General features: G+C 38.5%; 6 protein-coding genes across 12 annotated transcripts in view; all 6 read right to left on the minus strand.

The window, feature by feature from the left end:
• LOC104824046 (F-box/FBD/LRR-repeat protein At1g13570-like) overlaps positions 1-2395 on the minus strand; it is a 3185-nt gene extending 790 nt beyond the window's left edge. Inside the window, 6 exon segments of the mRNA XM_010555950.1 lie at positions 18-74; positions 175-333; positions 438-850; positions 853-1252; positions 1578-1682; positions 1759-2395. Of these exon segments, the coding sequence (XP_010554252.1) occupies positions 18-74; positions 175-333; positions 438-850; positions 853-1249 (1026 nt within the window). The 5' untranslated portion in view covers positions 1250-1252; positions 1578-1682; positions 1759-2395.
• A 126-nt stretch (positions 2396-2521) lies between these two features.
• On the minus strand, positions 2522-3338 carry LOC104824045 (basic leucine zipper 43-like). The gene has a single exon (XM_010555949.2). The coding sequence runs from the start codon at positions 3192-3194 to the stop codon at positions 2649-2651; it is 546 nt and encodes a 181-aa protein (XP_010554251.1). The 5' UTR covers positions 3195-3338; the 3' UTR covers positions 2522-2648.
• A 5673-nt stretch (positions 3339-9011) lies between these two features.
• LOC104824050 (zinc transporter 7) lies at positions 9012-10643 on the minus strand. The gene is made up of 4 exons (XM_010555955.1): positions 10575-10643; positions 9846-10390; positions 9605-9754; positions 9012-9388 (listed from the first exon to the last, which is right to left on the minus strand). The coding sequence occupies exons 1-4, from the start codon at positions 10600-10602 to the stop codon at positions 9083-9085; spliced, it is 1029 nt and encodes a 342-aa protein (XP_010554257.1). The 5' UTR covers positions 10603-10643; the 3' UTR covers positions 9012-9082.
• A 576-nt stretch (positions 10644-11219) lies between these two features.
• Positions 11220-16008, minus strand: LOC104824049 (heat shock protein 90-5, chloroplastic). The gene is made up of 19 exons (XM_010555953.2): positions 15653-16008; positions 15365-15438; positions 15096-15221; positions 14918-15011; positions 14753-14836; positions 14522-14665; positions 14248-14364; positions 13944-13988; positions 13783-13863; positions 13589-13693; positions 13350-13490; positions 13062-13154; positions 12882-12959; positions 12532-12786; positions 12339-12441; positions 12069-12243; positions 11865-11970; positions 11630-11719; positions 11220-11519 (listed from the first exon to the last, which is right to left on the minus strand). Exons 1-19 carry the CDS (start codon positions 15920-15922, stop codon positions 11340-11342), a joined length of 2361 nt encoding a protein of 786 aa, XP_010554255.1. The 5' UTR covers positions 15923-16008; the 3' UTR covers positions 11220-11339.
• A 324-nt stretch (positions 16009-16332) lies between these two features.
• On the minus strand, positions 16333-19552 carry LOC104824051 (phosphatidylinositol 4-kinase gamma 7-like). 3 transcript variants are annotated; one of them, XM_010555961.2, is made up of 4 exons: positions 19305-19552; positions 18944-19012; positions 18795-18848; positions 16333-18641 (listed from the first exon to the last, which is right to left on the minus strand). In XM_010555961.2, exon 4 carries the CDS (start codon positions 18511-18513, stop codon positions 16669-16671), a length of 1845 nt encoding a protein of 614 aa, XP_010554263.1. In that variant the 5' UTR covers positions 18514-18641; positions 18795-18848; positions 18944-19012; positions 19305-19552; the 3' UTR covers positions 16333-16668. The 3 variants fall into 3 exon arrangements, with proteins under 3 accessions (XP_010554263.1, XP_010554262.1, XP_010554261.1); XM_010555960.2 differs by lacking the exon at positions 18944-19012; XM_010555959.2 differs by having other exon boundaries at positions 16333-18848; positions 18944-19026.
• Positions 19553-20371: 819 nt separating this feature from the next.
• The window catches only part of LOC104824052, a 4301-nt gene continuing 2181 nt past the window's right edge, over positions 20372-22491 (minus strand). For all 5 annotated transcript variants that reach the window (XM_010555968.1, XM_010555963.1, XM_010555964.2 and 2 more), the window contains 3 exons: positions 21572-22449; positions 20757-21223; positions 20372-20673 (listed from right to left, as the gene is read on the minus strand). In XM_010555968.1, coding sequence (XP_010554270.1) covers positions 20565-20673; positions 20757-21223; positions 21572-22449 — 1454 coding nt within the window. In that variant the 3' untranslated portion in view covers positions 20372-20564. The remainder of the gene's footprint in view (positions 20674-20756; positions 21224-21571; positions 22450-22491) is intronic.

Raw genomic sequence — 22491 nt, forward strand, 5'->3', positions numbered from 1 at the left:
TGTGATTCCGGACACTCTTTCAAGAACAGTTCCGCGTCATCTTCTTCGGGAGGAAGGAGCTGGTTTGGTGAACCCTGTGGACAATGAACGAACGAGATTCATGTTGAATAAAGTAGATCTTTTCTTCTTTATAGAAATCTCGCCAATTATTGAATAAGGGAGAGAGAGAGATACCGAGATTTTCAACTCTCGTAGATTAGGAGAGTGAGTGATTAGACGAAGAACAACGAGTACTTCACATGCATCTTCAAAGCTAACTTGGTAAAGTTCTATTGTCTTCAGATACATGTAAGTAACTGGAAGCCTTCCAGGGTCATCGCCTATGCTCAAGTACTGAACAAAAGGGCAAAAGAGAGATGAAACTGAAAATTAGCTGCTGCTTGATAAATGAGCTTTCGGAACAAAATCTTGAAAAGGCATTAAAGATTGGGTTATACCTTGGTGAAGTAAATATAGCTGACGAGCTTCTCGAGAAGGGTCACACCCCCAAGGAACTTAACAAGATTGGAGGCTGAACTTTGTTCAAAATGCTCAGCAGAATCCTCATTCATATACATTGAAACCGATATCGATACAAGCTTAGGGGTGTTCTCAAGGAAAATGTCCTTGAATTCACCATCTAGATACAAGTACTTCAGATTGGGAGCTGATATACTTAGAACTAAACTGTCAAAGTACGACAATGACAAGAACTCGAGAAGAGGACAGCCCGAGATAAGACTTTCGATCACTTCAGGGGGGACAAGAACTTGATGGAGGCTAAGACTCCTCAAACAAGAAAAACCTCTGAAGCTCTGAGGTGGGTCGAGCTCGCAATGGCACAACTCCAAACGGGTTAGTTTCCCACAACGAAGAGACAGGAAGGAACCCTAAACCACTCACCTTCCCCTAACTCAAGAACAAGCTCCTTGACATCATTCCTAGAAAGAAAGAGCAGCCACTGGTCAATGTCTTGGCGGCATTGCAGGAAATGAGCGGAGAGCTGGAACTTGTGGATGGGTCCTCGGTGAAGAAGAAGGGCCCCTGTTATGAATTTGACGAGGTTGTTCTCCAAGAGGCCACGCTCATTGGCAGGAGTGATGCATTTCTCATCAAATACAAGGTGAGTAAGGGTAGACCACTTATACCTCCATTTGCTGGATAAGGCACTCGTCCTTATCGCGTCTCTGATGGGAAGCCGAGCAAGGATGCTCTCGATCACGCTCTGAGGCAGATCGCTTATAAGATCCACGGATGAATGCTCGCCCATCCGCTGAAAACGGATGAGAAGTCGATACTCATCATAAATAAGAACAGCAGCATATACATATCCATCCCAGCTCGACAAGCAAATTCAGTTCCTAGTAAGAATCAATCGTTTTCTGTAAACCCAGAAAAAAAAACCCTAATCAAACGTCTGAAAATCCCGTCGAAACTTTGGACAGAAACCACGAAAACACCGATCAAGATCTAACCTTGATCAAGGGGACAGACATACACAGATGAATCTGCAGAACCCTAAACAAAAATTAAGAAAAGCGGAGAAACCACGACGGAAGGAACGATCAATGATCAGGCCCAGAAAGGAAAAATCTCACCTTTTTCAAGCCGTAGAATCAATCGAAACAACACAATCTTCCCTGAGCGATTATGGGTTTTCAGCGATCTGGGGGGTACTCGGAGACGTTCACTGGCCGAGACGACTGAAAAAAGGACAAGGATTTCAAAGAGTGTGTAGATTTCTCATAACCGGGTTCATCCAATACCGAAGAACCCAACCTGATTGCAGGACGATTTGATCAAATTGCCGAGATGATCGAATGCGATTCTCTCACATGGGCTCCAAGAACTCAATTAGATCTTCCTGAAAAGACTTTTGCCCCCATTCAATTCTGTGTCTAGAGTTTGGTTTATCGCAACTGTAAGAGACGAAACCGTAGCACCAAATGATTTCAGAAAAGACTCCGACATGAGTTCTGATTCCGATTCGATTCGTTATGATGTTTGGTCGTCCTTCCCTGAGTTTCTTCGCATTTAAATTAATTAGTTTACAAATTTTCAAAATACAACAAACATATATGGATACATTTACAATTCACGTTAAAATTACTGTGCACGACGATCGAAATCATTTCTTTAAGTAATCGTTTTCCAGTATAGAAAATTGGGACAAATCTGCATGTGTTGTGTTTATACATATGTTCCATGTGGTCGAACAATTATCAGAATATAGAATATTTACCCAGCTCCGTGTTTGGGTATAATTCCAGAAAATGGCAAAAACAAAGAATATTACCAAATTTTTTTTCTGTTGTACGCCATGAAAATTCTCATGATGATGATGATGATGGTGATGGTGATGATGCGAACAGAAACTACAAATTAAAACATGACATAAATTAACCTATGATTTTATCTTTTAATCATGCATTTCTTTTTTTCAAACTATATATCTAACCATAGTTGGCAGAAATAAAATAAAGAGATCACAGGAACATGCTCACCAAAGAAGTTAATTATTTAATTTTAAACGCATAATACATTAATGAACTATATATATATATATAATATATCTGTGTAATATATCAACATCATACAAGCAATACATAAAAGATCGATCGACCTTTGGAACGGATAAGAAGACAACCAAAATCCATCTCCCTCTCTCTCTAAATCGAAAGTTTGATTGAAGGGTCAAAATCTTCGAGCTCTCTGAAAAAACTGAGACACGTGCTGTCGTTATTGTCGGTTCGCATTTCAGTGATAAGTTGTCGGAGATCGGAGGCTTCCTCCTTGAGCCTCGAGTTCTCTTTCAAGACGCGGTCGTGGCTATCTGATACGCGGATCAGCTTATCGATGAGGCAGCGGTTCTGGTCGCGAAGCCCTATCACTTGAGACCAAAGCTCATCGAGATGTTTCTGCTTTCTCATCCTCGATCTTCGGGCAGATTCCCTGTTCGAGATCATCCTCCTTTGTTTCCTCTCGTCGATGATGATGCTCTGCTGGTGATCTTCGTCGGATGTTGAGTTGTTGCTTAGGCTCCAAGGCACGAGTTCTTGACCGTTGGATGAGGCGTTGACCATGAGATTAGAAGATGATGATGATGGTGAGGGCCGCATGATGGTTTGGATCACGTTGAACTCCGCCGCCGGGAATGCTATCGCATTTTCCGGTGATACATATTGTAACAGTCCGGTGAATTCCGCCGGAATCATGATCGTTAACCGACTCTTACTGATATATACAGGAGAGAGAGAGAGAGAGAGAGAGAGAGAGAGAGAGAGAGAGAGAGAGAGAGAGAGAAGCTATGATGATTCTTGGGTTACTAGAGAGACTTTTTTATTTTCGAGTGAAGAATAAGTTGAATTAATGGAGGATGAGGGGCATAGGGATTTTATAGAGTTTAGGAGAGAGAGGGAATGATGAAAAAAAGTCGGTCCATAAATAAAATGTGCATAAAGCATATGAGAAGAGAAGAGAATCCAATATACATAAATTATACATCCGTTTGTTTTGTCGTTTTATGTACCTCTACATATATTTATATATATATATATATATATATTGACTTAACGATAATAGTTATTTATATTATAGAATTAACAAAGAAGTCATTTCGATTTTGCACCTGTATGTATTTTCTAATTCATAGCTTTATCACATTATATATTTTGTTTTCTGCAACAAATAGTGGAATAATCACATCGATCAGCTTCTTAATTTGTTAGGCGATTCTCCACATAATTAGGTTTCGTATAGTTATTTTAATTAAAAATGGATTGGATAAGCTCGAGCCACAAGTACGTACCCGACAAAAGATCCCTTGATCCACAATAATTAACTAAAACCAGATTCGTATTAAAATAACCTTCCTTTTTATAAGTTTAGTTCTCGGGGTGTCAATATGTTCTTTCTTACTATCCTTTTTAATAAATTATATATAATTTAATTGTTATAATACAAAACGCCCGACGTCCAATATTATAACGCAATGTAATGGTTTATATGTCGATGATAAATGATAGTACCAAAAATATCGTTAAGAACATTAATTATAACCTTTTTATGCTGATTAAATGATGAACTTATCGCTCTTTATTAAATTTGTAACCCATCTTGAAGACATTGATTTGAATAATCATTGACATTACATCATACGATCCGACCACTATATCCAAAACGACAATACACACACACAAACACACACACACACACACACATATATATATATATATATATATATATATATATATATATACGATATGACATGAGGAGCTTGGATTCACAATCACGCATACCCAAACGGCAGCGTATCTACATTATTATTTGCATCGTATTCTTGGTTTTTGCAAACAAATTAAGGCACTTGTCCACCCACTAATTGTGGCTTAATCTAATCTTATTACATTAATTGATTGATAATTACATAACATGTAGTTTTGATATCTTTAATCTTACTAATGTATAAATGTTAAAAACGTGATCAAGAGAAAGATCCTCCAAATCCTTTTCTTTGTGGCACCGAATATTATATATTATATTATATTATTTTTATTGCCTTTGTATTTAATATATTCCATGTCGACCAACAGAGCGAAATGGTGAGGTCCATTCACAAGGAAAGCCAACCAGAAAACGACATGAAATGCACAAATTAATAAAAATGACTTTTTTTTAAATTAAATTGTAATGTTAAAAATCATTGGCACCCTTTGGACCGAGCTGCTCGATTCGAAATGCATGCATGTCGTCAGCAACATCAACTTCAAAAATCATACACGAACCGTTAGGCATATCAACCGAAATATTTTTATACAATTACTATGTGGATCGTTGAATTTATTGCGCATTTAGGTGCATCTGTCGGTTATAATTAATTTTCCAATTAGTATATAATGGGTTTGAAATTGAAACAATCACACCCTTTCCATGACACTAAAGAGTACGAATACCTAGATTTATTTTTGTATGTATTGTTTCTGAGAAAATAAGGGAATATATATATATATATATATATATATATATATATATATATTTCTGGATCATTTGGACAGAAAATAAATGAAAATACAAAATCACGTTAATTTCTTCCCAACCAATGAAAATATTTTCTTGGGAAGATTATCTCAAATGTTATACGTATTTCTTCGCCGATTTTTAACCATACACTCATGTTTTTTTTTTGTTAACGAACACTCATGTTTTAAGTCTTGGTCTACTATTTTTTGTTTATTTTTATGGTATTAGATTTTTTTATATTTTTAAGAATTTTCTTAAAATAGATTTGCAATATTATATATATATATATATATATATATCCAAGAAATATTAATTTATAAAAGACTGAAAATGGGTTTATAAAGTATTTTTATTTGGAGTATGAAACAAGGATCAATCGGTGTGTCTTCGTTTCAATACCAGGACAAAGTATATGTTCACATCTTGTTTGTACAAATATGAGCACATATATATTTATAATTGATTTTATAATCTAGAATTTGTCTGTATAATTGAACCACTTTTAAAAAAATGTGAAATAATTATGGAGATTTTGCTTTTTAACCCATGGTTGGCCCGTCCTTGTGTGGTTATAAATGACGATACTATAGGCAGACAGGTTAAAAGGTGATGCCTTTGTTCCCAAAATAAATAATTAAATAAAATAAATTCACCTCTAAATTATAGAGAATTTTGGTTGAAATTCCGTTCCAAATATTATCCAGTATTTAGAATCTTTAAGTTTGCCATTGAATATATATTGTATCGAAATAAATATATGTATATATATGTATTGGAATTTCATCTATCAAGATAACTCATAAGATATCGTTTTCATATTTATAAAAAAAAATCATATATTTTCCAAGGACATGTAATTACTTATGGCTGCCTAATAAATATTATTGCATAACATCAAGACAAAACTGTTATAGGGACCATGACCACAAATATTAAATGAGATATCAAATCTAATTTGAAGTTTTATTAGACGTAACGGTACGGACATAGTAGTATCAAATTCTATTAGCCAATCGCGGTCGTGCTCTTGTTCAATTGGTCCTCGTGTATCTTCTCGTGATATAGTTAGTGGCCACTCGTAATTCAAGAGTCCCTTTCTTTGTCCGAATATTTTATTTTGCTAAGTGGTAGGTATATATGCTAACGTATAAAATCTTTAATTCTTCAATGTGACAATATTAAAAATAGTTTAAAATGAAGGAGACAAATTTCAATTAAGTAATTATTAAGTTTTTTTTTCTTCAAAATGATAGATACACGTTTATTATGTTGTGGTTAAAGTTTAGTTTTAATTGATTATTGTATTATTTTATTATGCTTTGTAAAAATTATCTAATTATATATTTATGCTTATAGTTAAATATTTTTTTATAAATTAAATTTGACCCTTTTAATATGTTTGACATGTGTATCTCATAAAACAACTATTGTTTGGCTCTTAAAATTAAACAATAATATTTTTTTTTGATATATAACAATGTTTACTGTTTAGAAAAGCAATAAATATAAATGTAAGATATTTTAATGTGAGATTTATAAAGTTTGAGTATTAAACTACGAATTGGAATTATGGAAAATCATTTCAATCAAATGAAACAAATTCTAGGAAAGATACAAGTGATATTACAAAATCTTTTGCATAATGTAAGGGATTGACCCAAAAAGAAAAATGATACGAATCTGTCTTCATAATTGATTTTCAACGTAATCAATGCAAATATATTCTCTTTCAAATACTGCTGCTGCTGCTGCTGCTGCTCTGAAAACGGATGAGAAGTCGATACTCATCATAAATAAGAACAGCAGCATATACATATCCATCCCAGCTCGACAAGCAAATTCAGTTCCTAGTAAGAATCAATCGTTTTCTGTAAACCCAGAAAAAAAAACCCTAATCAAACGTCTGAAAATCCCGTCGAAACTTTGGACAGAAACCACGAAAACACCGATCAAGATCTAACCTCGGGGTAATGGCAAAAAAAAAACATGAACTTTTGTGTATTTGTCAAATAAATATACAAACTTTTATTTTGGTAATAAAATATACAAACTTTTGGAATAATGACAAAAAAAACATTAACTTTTTTTATTTGTCAAATAAATATACAAACTTTTATTTTGGTAATAAAATACACAAACTTTTATATTTTTAGCGCAAACCTCTACGAACAATAACGACGTCAAAAAAATAACGGAACCATCAACACGTCATCTATATTTGTGAATATCCGTATCCGATATAAAAATTATAAAATTTTAAATTAAAATTAAAAAACAATTTTAAATATAAATAAATTATATAGGTCATTTATATTCAAATTTTAAAATTTAAATATTTAAAATCAATATAAATATAAATATAATCATAATCTATCATATACGCTAAAACGGAAACGCACTTTTCCAGATCGCAACGCAATTGCTGTCCATAACGTTTTCCCTCTTTGTGTCCTCCGCCTTAATTTGTACAATGATACAATTAATAGTTACCTCGATTATTACTTTAATTAGTAATAAATAATTGATTTTCTAATACATTTTGATCTATAGTTTCATGTTCATTTTTCCAAGGAAATAAATCAAAGTTTTGATTCTGTCGAGATCCAACATGCATCAATATTTTAATTTATTTCATTTATTCCTAACACGAAAGATCCTATCCGATATTTTCCCTATTCCTCACTCCACATTCAATGTAAATCGACACATATAGCCTATGTTCCTTCTTATAAGCTTAACACTCATATGGATAAGAGATCTATGAGGATTCATTATATAAAAAATATGTCAAATTTGTCTGTTTTAACCAATAAACGTATGTGTGTAAACAAAATCTATTTCATTGATCATTGATGCAAACAAAAATCCATTACGTCATAGATTCATTATATTATCCAATTTCCTTTTAAGAATTAGTCGAAATTCCAAATGCATGAACTAGGGATGTAAAATGAACTCGGCTCGCGGATTGGCTCGTGAACCTGCCCATATTTTTCCGAGCCGAACTCAAGTATTTTGAGTCCATAAAAAACAGACCACACGAGTCATTAATTTTTTTTTAAATTTTAATATTTTTATATACTTTTATATATACAAATTTTATTTTTATTACATATTTAGTCTATTATGTTTAAAATTTTAGTTTTTTATTATATTTTAGATATTTCAAAAAAATATTTTATATATTAAAATTATTTTAAAATATTTTTTAGTATTAAAATTTTATTTTTAAAATTTATATATTTGGTTCACGGGTCCGGCTCGTTTGGCTCGCGAGTTAAGACTATTTGGACTGGACTGACCTATTTTTGGCTCGCTAAAATAGGAGTTGGACTGGACTGGACTGAAAATTTTTCAGATCGGGACAATCCGGACTGGGCTGGACCGGACCAGCCCGTTTTACACCCCTAGCATGAACCCTGTTTGATAATCGAATACTTAATCAATCCACTTGAAGATTTCGAACTGGCAAGTTTATGTTTAACACAGATAAACATATGGGATAATCAGAATATGTCCGAGAACGGTCCTTACAATATGATATGAATGCAATATATATATATATATAGCTTGAATCCATCACAAAAAAAGTTCATTCTGATGACTACTTTCTGTTCGTACAATCAACTAAGTAAATGAACAAAAAAAAAAGATGAGACATTCATCGAGGGGTTTTAACCCTAATAACCCACTTGGGTCGCAGCAATTTCAGTGTACACCACCCAGGAAAAAAAAATTTCAATTTTAACCCACTTTTCGATTGAAAAAGTCTAAAATACCCTTTTCGTTTTATTTTTTGCGACCTTTTTGCGACTAACATATAACTGATATACAACTAAAATAAGACGGATAATTTTTTTTGCCACCTTTTTGTAACTATATTTAGAATTAATTACGAAGTCGTAATAACGAAGTTGTTTTCGAACGGATAAATATCGTGATTCATTAAGGGTAATTTCGTCTTTTTACGGAGAAAAAAAATGTGTTATGTTTTTGGTGGTGTACAGGTGAAATAGATGCGATCCAAGTGGATCATTTGAGTGATTTTCCCATTCATCGATCGAGAGAGAATTAATCAATTAAATTAGGCCCATTTAGCCATCAAAGACATCCCTCCTGCCCCTAGAAGGACAGCAACGTAAGAAAGAGTTTGAAGCTTCATGTTCCCTTGGAGTTTCGGTCCCATGAACTCTGCGGCCAGAAGATCGACGAGGGCCATGTAGTTCAACAGGCCGGCCGAACACGCGTTCAAGACCCCGACCACTATCAATGCTGTCGGGCTTGTCTCGCTGTATACCTTCGATAGTCCGATCCCCAGCACGATCCCTAACGGTGTCGTCACCGAGAAGAAGAACACCATTATGTATTTCATCTTGGATCCGTATTCCGCCTGACAAACCGGAAAAAACTGGTTAGAATTCGTTATAGATTTCTCGGATATTTCATCAAAAACATCATTGGCTTAGATGTTATTCACATACATAGATGTTTCTCGATCATGTGTTTCGGATATATACAATTAGATGTTTTCACATAGCTGGACCAAAATATATACATGTATATATATATATATATATTAATAAGAATCATATGTATGGAAATGAACCTGAAGAATGCAACCGCCCAGTCCCATGCCTTCGAAGAGCTGATGGAAGCAAATCGCGGCGACAAGGGAACGTATGGTGCAGTGATTTTCCGAAGCTCCCATTGCCAGCCCGATCACGACCGAATGCACTACGATCCCCAGCTCCAGCACCTGCACCGTTTCATAACATTCCTCTATCATGAAAATGATATGTATACACACACACTCATATATATGCGCATATGTATATATACACATGTACCTGAGCAATGACTCTATGCCTCAACAGCCGAGAGTGTTCGTCCTTGGAGACGTTTGTCCAATCCGATTTCTCCACGTCGTTTTGGGATATAGACGAATTCCTCTTCCTGTGCGCACTCATGGCGTAAGAGTCAATCATCATCGTGAGCAAGGCGGAAAGCATAGCCACGAAGGTGGTGAAAGGGAACTTCTTCCATGGATCTTCGGGGAGACAGTCCGAATTCAGATCGGAGAATGAGTCCGGCAACACGTGCATGTAACCCGTCGCCAAGATAACGCCCGAGGCCAAGGCTTTAACGATCACGAAAAGATCTCTGTCGGGTTTTAACGCGGGAACGGACCGAGAGAACAGCGGCAGGCATACACCCACCAGGCTGGCGGCCAGGATCGATGCGATGGCGATGAGTTTGAGCTTTTTCGCTTCGCCTGGGTTATGGCATGGCGATCCGGCTTTGGTTTCGGATTCGCATTTGCTCGCGCTTTCGAGTTCTGCGTTCGCGGCTAGAGAGATCAGTGTGAAAGAGAGGAGGAGAATGGCAACGGCGGGGGGGCAATAAGAATAGAAGCTCGATATTTCTGAACAAGAGAGGCATCTTGCAAAAGAAATCAGTGTTTATATCAGTATTGTCATTAATTTGTGAAGGCTAGCCTTACAATTCTGCTTTCTTGAAGAATTTCACGGGAAACGTTAAGAGGAAGATCATCTGAGTCCACCACACCCTTAACACGGTGAGCTTCAAACCATATTGGGAAGCCATTGTTGAATATGGCGAAGCTCTGAACAAATGGGAGTGGGTCTGGTGAGAAAATGCAGTGTTCTGCTTTTATAGTCAGCGATTCGACTGCCAACGGAAAATCTTTTAACTAGGGTTGGAAAATAAGTTAAAGAATCCATTTTTGCCGTTAATGACTATAATGCCCTTAGAAATGATTAACGAGGGCTGAGTTTTTGTAAGTGGTATTATTGTAAATAGTGTTAAAAAGAGAGGGTGTTATTGGAGTGTGGACAGCGTGTGTTTTTCTGGTATTCACTGGGTTCGTACACGTACTTTTGGACTGCTTAACTTCAGTCAGACACCATCTTTTCGCTTTCATTGGCTGACGTGGATTTTATACTGTTTTTGTTGTCCACGTGTATTTATTTCAAATGTAAATATTTATCTTTTTGAGATGCTGACGTTTTTTTCGTTATATATCCATTTCATTTAAATAAAAACGTTACTTGTCGTTTTCGTTTTATTCTGCGTTATTTTTCGAATCAAGCGTGCAAACATACGAAAATAAGGACATTTATAGATTTTGCTGACAATTCTTGGGACCATCATGGAGAAACCAAACCACATCCAAAAAAAAAAAAAAAAAAAATCAACCAACATGCAAAAATCCCTTTGGTATTGATCCTAAATCCCAAAAAGGGTGACCAAATCTTTGTATTAAAAAAAAAAAACTGGGTTCTGTGACTAACAAGAGAAAAGTATGAATCAAAAAAAAAAAATCAATCTTGCCATGGATCATTCTCTGCTCTAACTTCTGACGGTTCAACAACTTCTGCTTCAGCAGTTTCTTCTTCTTCTCCTCCTTCTTGTTGTTCTTCTTCGGCTCGGCCCCATCGTCCTCCCACGGCCATAGCCATCATCTCGTAGATCTTGTTGCCCAACTCGGCCGGGCTATCAGGCTGACCAGACAGACCATCAATGGCTCGTAAATCCATATAGGAAAAACGAATATATACGCATACACATATACGAGTTTGATATAATATGTGTAGAGTAGTTAGTATCTTACAGTGAATCCACTGGAGATCAAAGCAGTGTCGTATAAGAGGTCCACCGCTCTCTTAGCCTCTCCGCTTTCAGGCGCGTTCTTGCATGCAGCCTGCCAGACAAATAACGTTTCAGTTTCTCCCGGTCTGAAGAACATGACCAGAACCACAAAACCGGACAGTGATACTTCATTTGTAACAACCACTAGATCTCGAGGTCAGACTTGATATTACCCACAAGAGAGAAATGGGTCTTACGTTCAAGTCTTTGATGATAGGATGGTCGGGGTTTATCTCTAGTATTCTCCGACCCCTCATGAACTCCAAGCTTGAAGTGTCTCCTAGTGCCTGTGCCTTCATCAGCCTACCCGATGACCGAAAAAATACGTTAATATATACGAGATTCATGCTACATATTTATATAACTTGATACATTATGGCTAAGTTGTAACTGTGATTAACCTTTCCATGTTAGCAGACCATCCGAATTTGCCAGAGACAAGCACGCAAGGAGAAGAGCTTAGACGTTTCGAGATTTGCACTTTTGCTACTTTTTCACCCAGTTGCTGCTTTATCCAGTCACAAAGAAGATTGAACTCTTGTTTTGTTTCCCTTTCCTTCACCTCATCTTCATCACCTGTCAGAAATCACCCAACTTTATCAGAAAAAAAAAAACAAGAATCAAAGAAGGGTAATACAGAAAACGGATCGGGGACTTATAAGAACACTAACCAAGCTCCAAATCTTCCTTGCTGATGTCCACGAATTTCTTTTCTTTGTAGGTTTGCAGATTCTGGATAGCAACCTCATCAATTGGTTCAACCAAGTAAAGAACCTACAAGTGAAGTGATTTAGCTTTTAGTGAAAATATCAAACATTTAGACAGAAGCGAATTCCTCAAGAACATGGAAAGAATTTTACATACCTCGATGTCTTTTTGGACTAATTTCTCCAAGAAAGGAGCAGACTTTGCACTTTTCAGACTGTCGGTTGCGAGGTAGTAGATGGCCTTTTGGTTCTCGCCCATGTTCTCGACGTATTCATCCAAGCTTGTGAGCTCTTCTTCACTCTTGGAGCTATGGAATCTAAGCAACGGTGTAATACGCTTGTGGTTACCCGTGTCTTCTATGCATCCCAGTTTAAGGAATCTCCCGAAATTCTCCCAGAATTTCTTATAATCCTTGGCAATGGCATTCAACAGAAAAACATATCACAAATGTTATTCAATGCTAAGACTTTGCTAAGAGAGTACAAGCTGTAGATTCAGCCACTAACCTCTTTGTTTTCACTTTCAGAGATTTCTTGTATCATGTCGAAAGTTTTCCTCACGAGTCTCTTCCTCATGATTCTCACCTGAAGATTAAAAGAAGCTACCAAACGGTTAGTATTTCTGAACAAGAAACACAACTTGCAAATGAAATCAGCATTTATATATAAGAAGGCTAGAAGACTTACGATTCTGCTTTCCTGAAGAATTTCACGGGAAACGTTAAGAGGAAGATCATCTGAGTCCACCACACCCTTAACAAAACTCAAGTATCTCGGGAACTGCCATAACATATTATGAATTTGTCAAAAAAAAATATACTCTGAGCAGAAATTATAGAGGTTCAAAATTAAAAACCCGTCTGATTTCAACTAAGATAATCCTTTTCAGTGGCAAGAAAGGAATTTAGCATTCAGAAGTGAAACAGATCTAGTAGGAGATTTCTTAAAACAATTCAATATAAACATTGGACTGACCAGCTCTCCATCAAAGTCATCAGAGATAAACACACGCTTCACATACAAACGTATGTTCTTTGTTTTCGGATTCATCACGTCCTCGTTGTTGAGAGGACCCATTCCAGGGACGTAGAGGATGCTCCTGAACTCGACCTCACCCTTCAAGATTCAAGGAAAACGGACATGGGAAGAGTCAACAACCAATCAAAGACTCAAAAGGACCGAAAAAGCTTAATCAAATAGAAAAGTATAAGCACCTCGGTAGTGAAGTGTGTGTGGGTAAGAGGATCCAAGAACTCGTTGAAAGTCTTCTTATAAAACTCATTGTACTCTTCTTTTTCGACTTCTTTAGCATTTCGCATCTAACCGAAACAGAGAAGAGTGGAATCATCAGCAGCTGTTAGCATGTCAGGCATAATAATGACCGAGAGAATCAAATGTTTGTGCTTACCCATATTGGTTTTGTTTCATTGGCAAGTTCCCAATCCCAATACTTCTCGGTTTTAGTGGTCTTCTTCTTCTTGGTCTCACCCTGGAAACAAGCAACAAAATCAATAAGAAATCAGAATTAAGTCAGTGAAGCCTTTTGCACAAGAAAAACCATGAACTTACCTCTTTTACTTCTTCTCCTTCTTTAGCCGGTTCCTCCTCTTCGACCTGCAACATGTTTCAGATTGTGAAATAGAAAATCTTAGTTTACCTTGCAGGAATATATCAAGAAAGTCATCTAAATTGATGGAGATGATCAGACAACAATGCCAACTAATCAAAAGGTCTGAATGACTACATCAGTATCAGGAACAAAACCAAAGTTGAACAGAGGTAGGTAGTACATATGCCTAAATCAGTTAAGACAGATAACAGAGAAATGCTCTTATTTCAGATCATCACAGAGAAGGCATCAAGTCATTCTCACCTCTATAGTTCTTGATTTCTCCTGCCACGTATAGATGGGAAATCCGACGAACTGAGAATAATTCTTTACTAGATTCTTGATTCTTGTGGGTTCCGAGAATTCATATTTATCATCCTCCTATGGCAAGAACAAACCGAGTCAAGTAAACAAACACGACACAAAAACATGATATAAAATCACACCCTTCCCTATGCTTTCCAATCAACTTCACAACCCGTAAAAGAAATCCTGAATTGCATCAAAGAAGTGTCAGAAATGGGACAGAAACCAATACCCGTAAGAAAAGAGTGATTTGTGTTCCACGAGGCAGAAGCTTTTCAGGTTCTGTTTCCTCCCTAATCACATACGAGCTACTGTCAGCTACCGATTCCCAAATATATTGCTTGTCGGATCTCGGGCTTTTGGTGGACACGACAATCTGACAGTAAAACACAACAAAAAGTCAATCCTCAAGAGACAGACACCAGCCAGAAGGGGGATTATAAAAGAAGATAAAAGTCTTCACCTTCTCAGCAACTAAGAAAGCAGAATAAAACCCAACACCAAACTGGCCAATCAAACCGTTGTCAGCACCAAGATCCTTATTTTCCTGGATAATGGCAGATGTTAGGACAATGGCCAAAACTTGATCTCAAGATCATAGTCAAGACAGAAACAAGATATGAATTACCTTAAGAGCCTTCAAGAATTTGGAAGTACCACTCTGAGCAATTGTTCCGAGGCATTCTATAAGTTCTTCCCTTGTCATTCCAATACCGGTATCGCTGTATATTCACACAAACCTCTAATTAAGCACCTCTACAACTGGTCATTCTTACAGGAAATGAATAAATCAAGAGCCCTCATACCTTATAGTAATTGTTCCGTTCTCGGGATCTGGCTTGATGCGAATCTCAAGCTCCCCTCCATCTCCCAGCAATGAAGGTTCTGTCACACTCAAGAACCTCAGCTTATCCAAAGCATCACTTGCATTGCTGGATAAAACAAATGCAAGCATGTCAGAATACAGAGCACCACACAGATAATCGCCTCGGAAGAAATTGTTCATCGATGGTGACACTCCATATAATTCCACTAAAAGGTAATAAATTCATGTCAGGAAGACAAAGTAGCTCACCTTACAAGCTCCCGAAGAAACACCTCCTTGTGGCTGTACAAGCTATGAACAATCAAATCCAACAAGCGACTAACCTGCAATCATTTCGAAACTTTTCACATTAAGACCAACAAAAGAATCCAAATTAACAAACATTTCAAGTTTCCGACTTCATCGCCATAGCTTTAAAATTACCCAAAAACAATACCAACTCAGAACCCAAAAATCCAAAAGGAAGACCTAACAATTCCAACATGCCGAAAACATCGAGGAAAGTCGCAATTTTGCGGAGAAATGAAACCGACCCACCTCAGCTTGGTACTCGAACTTCTCGCCGGAGCCCTCAGCCGTCTCTTTCTCCGCCACCGCCGCGTCGCATCGCACCGCGAAGCGGTTGCACCTATTCTCGGAATACAGCCTCAACCCATTACACGAAACGCCGTTTCTGAGAACGCTACGCGGCACAAACGCATTTCTGAGGTTAGAGACCCGGCTCCGATTCTTGAGAGAAGAAGCCGAAGCAAGGGGAAGAGAGGTCAAAGGACCTGTGTATAGGCTTCTGCTCAAAGCGGGAGACATTAGAGACGCTACAGAGAGGTGAAGTTCGAGAGAGAGGGGAGTTGAAAAAAGAGACCTAAACCCTATTGGGGTTTAAGCTGAAGTACAAAGAGAGTGGAGGATTCTAGAACACACGAGGAAAAGAGCTCTCTTTGAGTTTTGGTTTTGGGTTGGAAAACGTGAGGTCCATGAATTGCCATCTCAGCAGCTTCGAATTATCCCTTTGATTCAAAATTATTTTAAATTTATATTTTCTCATGAGAAATTTGAAATTCTATTCGCATCAAATTCCACGTAATTCTCTATAATAACATGCACACGAAGATACGCTCTGGATTCGGTTTAAGTATTCTTATTTCATTGCAATACATGTTTTGCAGCAAATTCCCTGGCTGCAATCATATTTATGCATACACGATTTTTACAATATATATCCGAAAGTTAAGAAATCTTTATAGTCTAATGACGAGAAAAAACCAGAGAGTTTTATCTGTGGAAACTATTACAGAAAACACGAGAGACCAAACATGATCTGATTTGGTAAGAGAACCAAAAAAAAAAATTACAATCGAATATTAAGGTAAGGGGGTCTCAAAGGGTATTCACAACAGTTTACAAAGATGAAAGCTTTTCTTTCCACAGAGAGTGGTCTTCGTCTTCTGTCGCCAACATACGAAGACTCCATGGCTCTAAAGCTTCTTTACCTCCTTAACTTTACTATTATCTGTCCTCTCCCTTGCCTTTGACCTTTCTTGTCTCAAGTTCCGTCAAAACCGGCACGATGTTCCAAGTCCCTGCCTCTTCCTCAAAGTCTCGGTCTTGCGTTTGGCGAAAGCTGGGTGAAGTAACTCGTGGAACCTCTCCAAGAACAGCGTCCACTCGTCTTCTGTCATGTCCGCTACCTTCACGAAGCTTTCACTTGTCCGAATCAGCTCGTCAGTGCTCCTGTTCGATGTGTTCTCACCTCTGGTTCCAACGAATTTCGGGTATTTTTGTTGGCCCATGTTGCTTAGATGAGTGTTCTTCATTGTCACCGAAAGCTTTGAAAGAGACGGGGCATCGAAGTTGTTCTCGGTATCATTCTCTTCTTCTTCTTCTTCTTCCTCCTCGAGCTTTGCCAGGGAAGAACGTCCATTTGAGAAGGGGTTTCTGGTGAAGTAGTCATCGGCCGCCGTCTTGGAACCAGAAGCTAACTCTAGATCATCATCATAGTCTAGACAGAATTGAAACTCTCCATCTCTTAAATCAGACCATGGAGATATAGCATCATGTTCAGTGATCAATCTCCTCCTGGCTTCCATGGACACAACCTCGAGCTCACTTGGCTCCTCTTCCCCAGTGCGAAACTCCCGGGTCATCATCTCACCGATCTCAGCCAGACAAAGTCCATAAGCAGCAGCTTCTTTAAGGAAAACAGTACACAGGACTAGAACACGGAGACAAGCCTCTCGGATCATTGGAAGTTCTGTCCGGAGCATGTCACAGTCCTTGAGTGGATCGAGGCTTTGTATGTAGTCAAGTTCATCATCAGAGAAAGGTATTGATGCCTGAGGCCAATGAATCCACTCGAAATAGGGATCCTCGAGTGATTCCGGTAGGCAAAGGCCGTGATCAATGGGAATGAGCTCCACTTGACCGAACCTCCCGATACCATCAAGCTTCCTCACCAAAAGGTTTCCACCATGCCGGTCTGTGTTAAAAATCCTTACGTCTAATATCCCAATACGGTGCACTGCTGCTACAGGGAAGCTCGAAGTGCCATGATCGCTGGCATCAAAGTCATGAGGTATGAACTTTTGGAAGGAAGCAATCTTGCTGACCAGTTTCTTCTCGCAAGGTTTGTTCCCATTCCCGTTCACTCCATTGTTGACATTAAATACCGAATGGGTTATCTTCACGAGAGCAGTGGGAGGAACATTAGCAAAGTGATCATAGTCCAGAAGATAAGCTGCAACTTCCCTGAATCCGGTTTCCCCAACTCGTACAGAACGTTTTAAGCCGGGTTGCCCCAGTGATTTCCCAACAAAGCCTTTCGGATTGTTAGGTGCAAATGGTTCTTCATCTGTAGGCTTGACAATTGCAACACTCTGACCTTTTCCATTCCTAAAGTAGTATGCCCCTCCAAGCCCACTATGAACAGAGACCGGTTCAACACCCATCTTCATCGCCTTAACAATTTCCTTCACAATCTGCTTCACAGAAGAAAAGCAATATGAATGGCCCAGGATCTCAATAGGACCACTGCGGTCTTTTTGTTGGAGATCCCTCCCGGTAGGCGAAAGGCATGGAGTAGATGAGCTTCTTTGCATCAGGTTTCGTTTTAGAAGAAGGGGAGAATCATTCCTCACAGCACTCAGGTCATTCTTCAGAACCGTATCCCCAAATGTCAATGAGCTTTCCTCGGTGGGGAAATTAAGAGCAATTTGCAGTCTTCTCTTCACGGTATGAACATTATCATTACGGTCCAACTCCATCCCCAAGACGCAACCGGTATCAGTTTGCACAAAAACCCGTCTTCTTCGCCCCACAGGCTGTTTCTGCTGCTTCCCTTCCATCTTACTAGCCCCATGGAACTCCCCGGTAAGGGGAGTCTTAAAGACTGCCACTGCCATCTGTGTCTGAAACCGGACTGTCTAAGTTCCGAGATACGAAAAGGGTTGAGAAACCACGGGACTTTTGTGGTCAGCAGCAGAAGCAGCAGGGGAAGAGAGACTCTTCTCTTCCAGACCAGTGCCTATGTCTGAAACCAACACGAACCCGGCAGAGAAGAAATAGACACCGGAAGAAATCATGAAACGAGGAAAACCCAACAAAAGATGAAACGAAGACAACCCGATCAGCAGAAAACAGGAGCTACTGATAAAAAAAATCGAGATTGAGAAAGAATTTCAACCCGGTTCTACATCAGGTAACCCAAGCTTGATCCCCAGAGCAAGAGAAGAGAAGTCTGCAAAACGATCACATATAAAATCAGCAATCTATCCGGATATGAATGTCTTATGTATAGCCCCAGAGAAGGGCCATGTTCGTATCTAAGCTTACACAGCTTCCGCAAATACGCGAAATTTCTTCCTTGCGAACACCTCCAACGCATTAATCCACCACTTATAGCTTGATCCAAGAAACTTTACATGGTCACTTGAGCAATAGTTATAGCGATAAATTCCAAAACAAAAAAGTTTGCTTTTGTTATTCTAGATAAACGGAAAAATTCAAATTTAGAAAAAAACCCAGATTCTCAAGAAATATGGAAGCAAATGAACAAAACTACGGCTGAAAAAAAACACACAAAAACCAAGAACTAAAACCAGATAAGTTAAACAACAAAATCAACCTCGCAAGACCAAATCAAACACATCGTGATTTGCTCCGCAAGCGGAAAATATGGACAACGAAAACTCACCGGAAAACGAGATCTGAGGACGGAGAGGACACTGTAAAAACCTTGGATTGCTAATTCAGAAACATCGTCGGCAGGCGAGAGAGAGAGAGAAGACACGGAAGCGGCAAATCCCCATTGATGATGAAGGGAAGGAATCGCCTTAGCCGACTCAGCGAGTCACTGATCCCGAGCCGCCTCTGTGTCTCGATCTCTTCGCTCGCTAACCTCTTGGCTCTTCTTGCGGACGCTCTTTTATCTCACGGCAAGTCAGAGTCTGGTTAAATCACTAACCATGGTTTGACAGTATTCACTACATATAGTACTCAATAAGATCAGATAAAATCGTACAAGTGACACGTCAGCAAGTTATTTGATTTAGCACTCCTTTTTTTTTTATAAATGTTTTGGAATAACTTTGTCACTGTAACGACCATTAGACAGAAACACTAATGTATTGTTTTTGTTAAAATTTTAAGACAGCTTACTTTAATATTTACTTGTGTCGGGAAATTAGATTAAAAAAATTGAATTTTAACAAGATATATCGTTTTCCCCCGTCATAGAAGAGTCTAGAAACAGCCTAAGAGAGCCGTACCATGAGAGATTCTTGGAGAAATATGGGCCGTCCGATGGGATGGATTATGATACGTGACATTACATAAAAGTGTAATAATATGTTGTATAAATATGAAAACATCTTCGGACAAGGCATTATAGTACTGATTTTGCTTTCAAGACAAGGAATTAAATTAATTGAACTTATTTGTAATATATATATATATATATATGATCAAACCATGTGTGTCTGTCTTTTTCATATATATATATATATATTATGTGTGCGTGTGAAAGAGAGGACAGAAAAAAGAGAGAGTGGATGTATCTTATTATTACATATGATAATATCTTTTATAACTATCACGACCAATTCAAAGTACATGTTGACTACCTTTTATTTTCATTATTAAAGAAAAACAGTTTAATAAGGTTAATCACGAATCTAAACCCAATAATTAATCGAATATAAAAAATATATAATCGATGTTCATTTCGATTATTAATAAAATAAAATCAGGTAACGGACTGGGTTGACTGCAAAACGAGCCCTGATATAATAGCCCATTACACACCGTACCCATACACAAAAATATTTACTCCAATATAATAATTAATATAAAAAAAAAAAACATTTTTTTCCTCGTATCTGTAATTATTAAGAACTCTTCCCCTGCAACTGATATAAGTTCTTTAAAAAAAAAAAGAAGAAGAAGAAGAAATTGATCAGAATCGACAGCAAAGAAGTGAATGTTTCCAACTCTTCTGGCTCCGGAGATGTCTTCTGTCGGCTTTCGCCATTCTTACAGGGCTGCTGTTCCATTCCGTTTGCAATCTGCAGTTTTTTTTACACAGGTTTGTATCAAAGCATACAGAATGACGACGTGTATATGTATATGTGTGTGTAAGTATACGTACACGGGGAAGGCGAAAGAGCGTGTACTGGTTGTGCTTCCATCAGAACGAACGGAGAGGCTACCGGAAAACGAGATCGGACCGGAGTAGGTTATATGCCCTGAAACTGGCTCTGCCGCCGAGAAACTCGTCTCTCCAATACCGCTGCCGCTCGGGAATGGATGATCCGTAGGGTCCTCTAGCGTGAACTTGTGTCGAGAAACGTAGCTCTCAGATTCAGACCTTTGAGGCTCGCCGGTTCTCGTGGTTTTCGTCGCTTCTCGGGAGGTAGAACCCAAGGAATGAACCGTCACTTCCGCGTTCTCGATGCAGCTGCTGGTTTCTTCTTCGCCGTTTTTCGCTTTCTCGGTCTCGTAAGCCTCTGCGTCCGCCATTACAGTTGACAATGCTTCGACGGTTTTCGAGTCATCCATTTCATCAACCTCTGGTGCAAGAGTTGCAGTTTCCGAGCTTCTCTTCCCCCTTGACTCCTACAATCACACCCATCGTAAACTTGTTTTTCTTTTTTCGTTACAGTTGCGCAAAAAAAAACGAATTTTGGTACCCGAACACTAAATGAGACGAGATCGGGTAATATCTTGTGAGACTCCAGACAATCGGTTTCGGGTTCAGATTCGGATAGCTCAAAAACCTCGAATACCCGTCCCATACCCCCCTTATTTTTCATATTCAACCTCATTTTATCACTAGATGCAGCAGCAGTATCTTTCAAGGAAGATTTAGCAAGAACTTATCTTCTTTTCTTGAAACTCGTCGAGGTCATACGTAGTAGAAGGCATCTGAAAACGAGGGATCAAGATTGTGAAAGTAGGCAATACCTGAGAAGATTGTTCTTCGGGTCCATTGGAATTGCGGTTGAAAGGCTTCTTCTCGCCATCCTCCATTGACATAACATCTGCCAGAGTTAAAGATTCCTTACCGGAGATTCCTCCTGTCTTAACTTCTTCCATCTCCGACAAATCCTCCGACTCGCCCCGACCACCTATATGTCTGTCAGAGTTGCTTTCCGGAGAGATTCCGGGCGCATCTAATGCGGGCATATCCTTTACTATAGTGTAGTTAGCATCATCCTTAACTTCCCCTTCCGACTTCTTGTCTGCTGTCAAGATCTCGGAACCAGAAATAGAAGCATTACAAAAGTCGGAATCTTCTTCGGCTTTGACGGGACCAATGTCTAGAGATTCAGATTCCAAGTTTCCCGTCATCGGGCCAGTAAGAACATCCACATTTACTTCTGCTTCCATCGAATCCTCTGATCCAAACTGATCAGAATCAATCTTCTTGGACAAGAACTTCTGCAGAGGCACACCCTCATCGACACAGATATCCTTCACGACATGACAAGTCTTCTCCTCGTAACAAGCGACTATCTCAGGCAAGTCGCAGTCCATAACGTTTTTGTCCATATAGAAGACCGACCTTTCCTTCCCGAGAGAATCCCCTTTTCCCGGATCACCAGCTTCCTTTATCTTGTCACTTAAGCACTCGGAAGAACGATGTCCCGACAAGTTTCCATCCTTTTCTCCATCCAATTTATTGCCTTTCGTGTCAGAGAACAACTCACAAGCATGTGCGTTACCTTTCCCGTTTTTCAGGATCTTCAGTTCCTTGCCCTCCCAATTGTTTTCAGAGAGTTGATGAGGCTTGGTATCGCCTTCGAGACACTCAACCGAGTTACCAAAAACAAGCTCGCTATCTGCAGATTACAAAAATCACATTACCGATGTTTTCAAGAGCG

The sequence above is a fragment of the Tarenaya hassleriana genome, unplaced genomic scaffold (assembly GCF_000463585.1).
Source record: "Tarenaya hassleriana unplaced genomic scaffold, ASM46358v1 Cleome4, whole genome shotgun sequence".
Lineage (NCBI taxonomy): Eukaryota > Viridiplantae > Streptophyta > Magnoliopsida > Brassicales > Cleomaceae > Tarenaya > Tarenaya hassleriana.

What these genes read in the sequence shown, in the direction of transcription:
- LOC104824045 (XM_010555949.2), bottom strand. Translation starts at nt 3,194, where the DNA reads ATGATTCCGGCGGAATTCACCGGACTGTTACAATATGTATCACCGGAA.
- LOC104824049 (XM_010555953.2), bottom strand. Translation starts at nt 15,922, where the DNA reads ATGTCTCCCGCTTTGAGCAGAAGCCTATACACAGGTCCTTTGACCTCT. An exon ending in ACACACACTTCACTACCGAG is followed by an intron (nt 13,491 to 13,588) that starts GTGCTTATACTT and finishes TGAATCTTGAAG; the next exon opens with GGTGAGGTCGAGTTCAGGAG. An exon ending in TGATCTCCAGTGGATTCACT is followed by an intron (nt 11,520 to 11,629) that starts GTAAGATACTAA and finishes CTGTCTGGTCAG; the next exon opens with CCTGATAGCCCGGCCGAGTT.
- LOC104824050 (XM_010555955.1), bottom strand. Translation starts at nt 10,602, where the DNA reads ATGGCTTCCCAATATGGTTTGAAGCTCA. An exon ending in CCAATATGGTTTGAAGCTCA is followed by an intron (nt 10,391 to 10,574) that starts CCGTGTTAAGGG and finishes CTTATTGCCCCC; the next exon opens with CCGCCGTTGCCATTCTCCTC. An exon ending in GGCATAGAGTCATTGCTCAG is followed by an intron (nt 9,755 to 9,845) that starts GTACATGTGTAT and finishes GAAACGGTGCAG; the next exon opens with GTGCTGGAGCTGGGGATCGT.
- LOC104824051 (XM_010555960.2), bottom strand. Translation starts at nt 18,513, where the DNA reads ATGGCAGTGGCAGTCTTTAAGACTCCCCTTACCGGGGAGTTCCATGGG.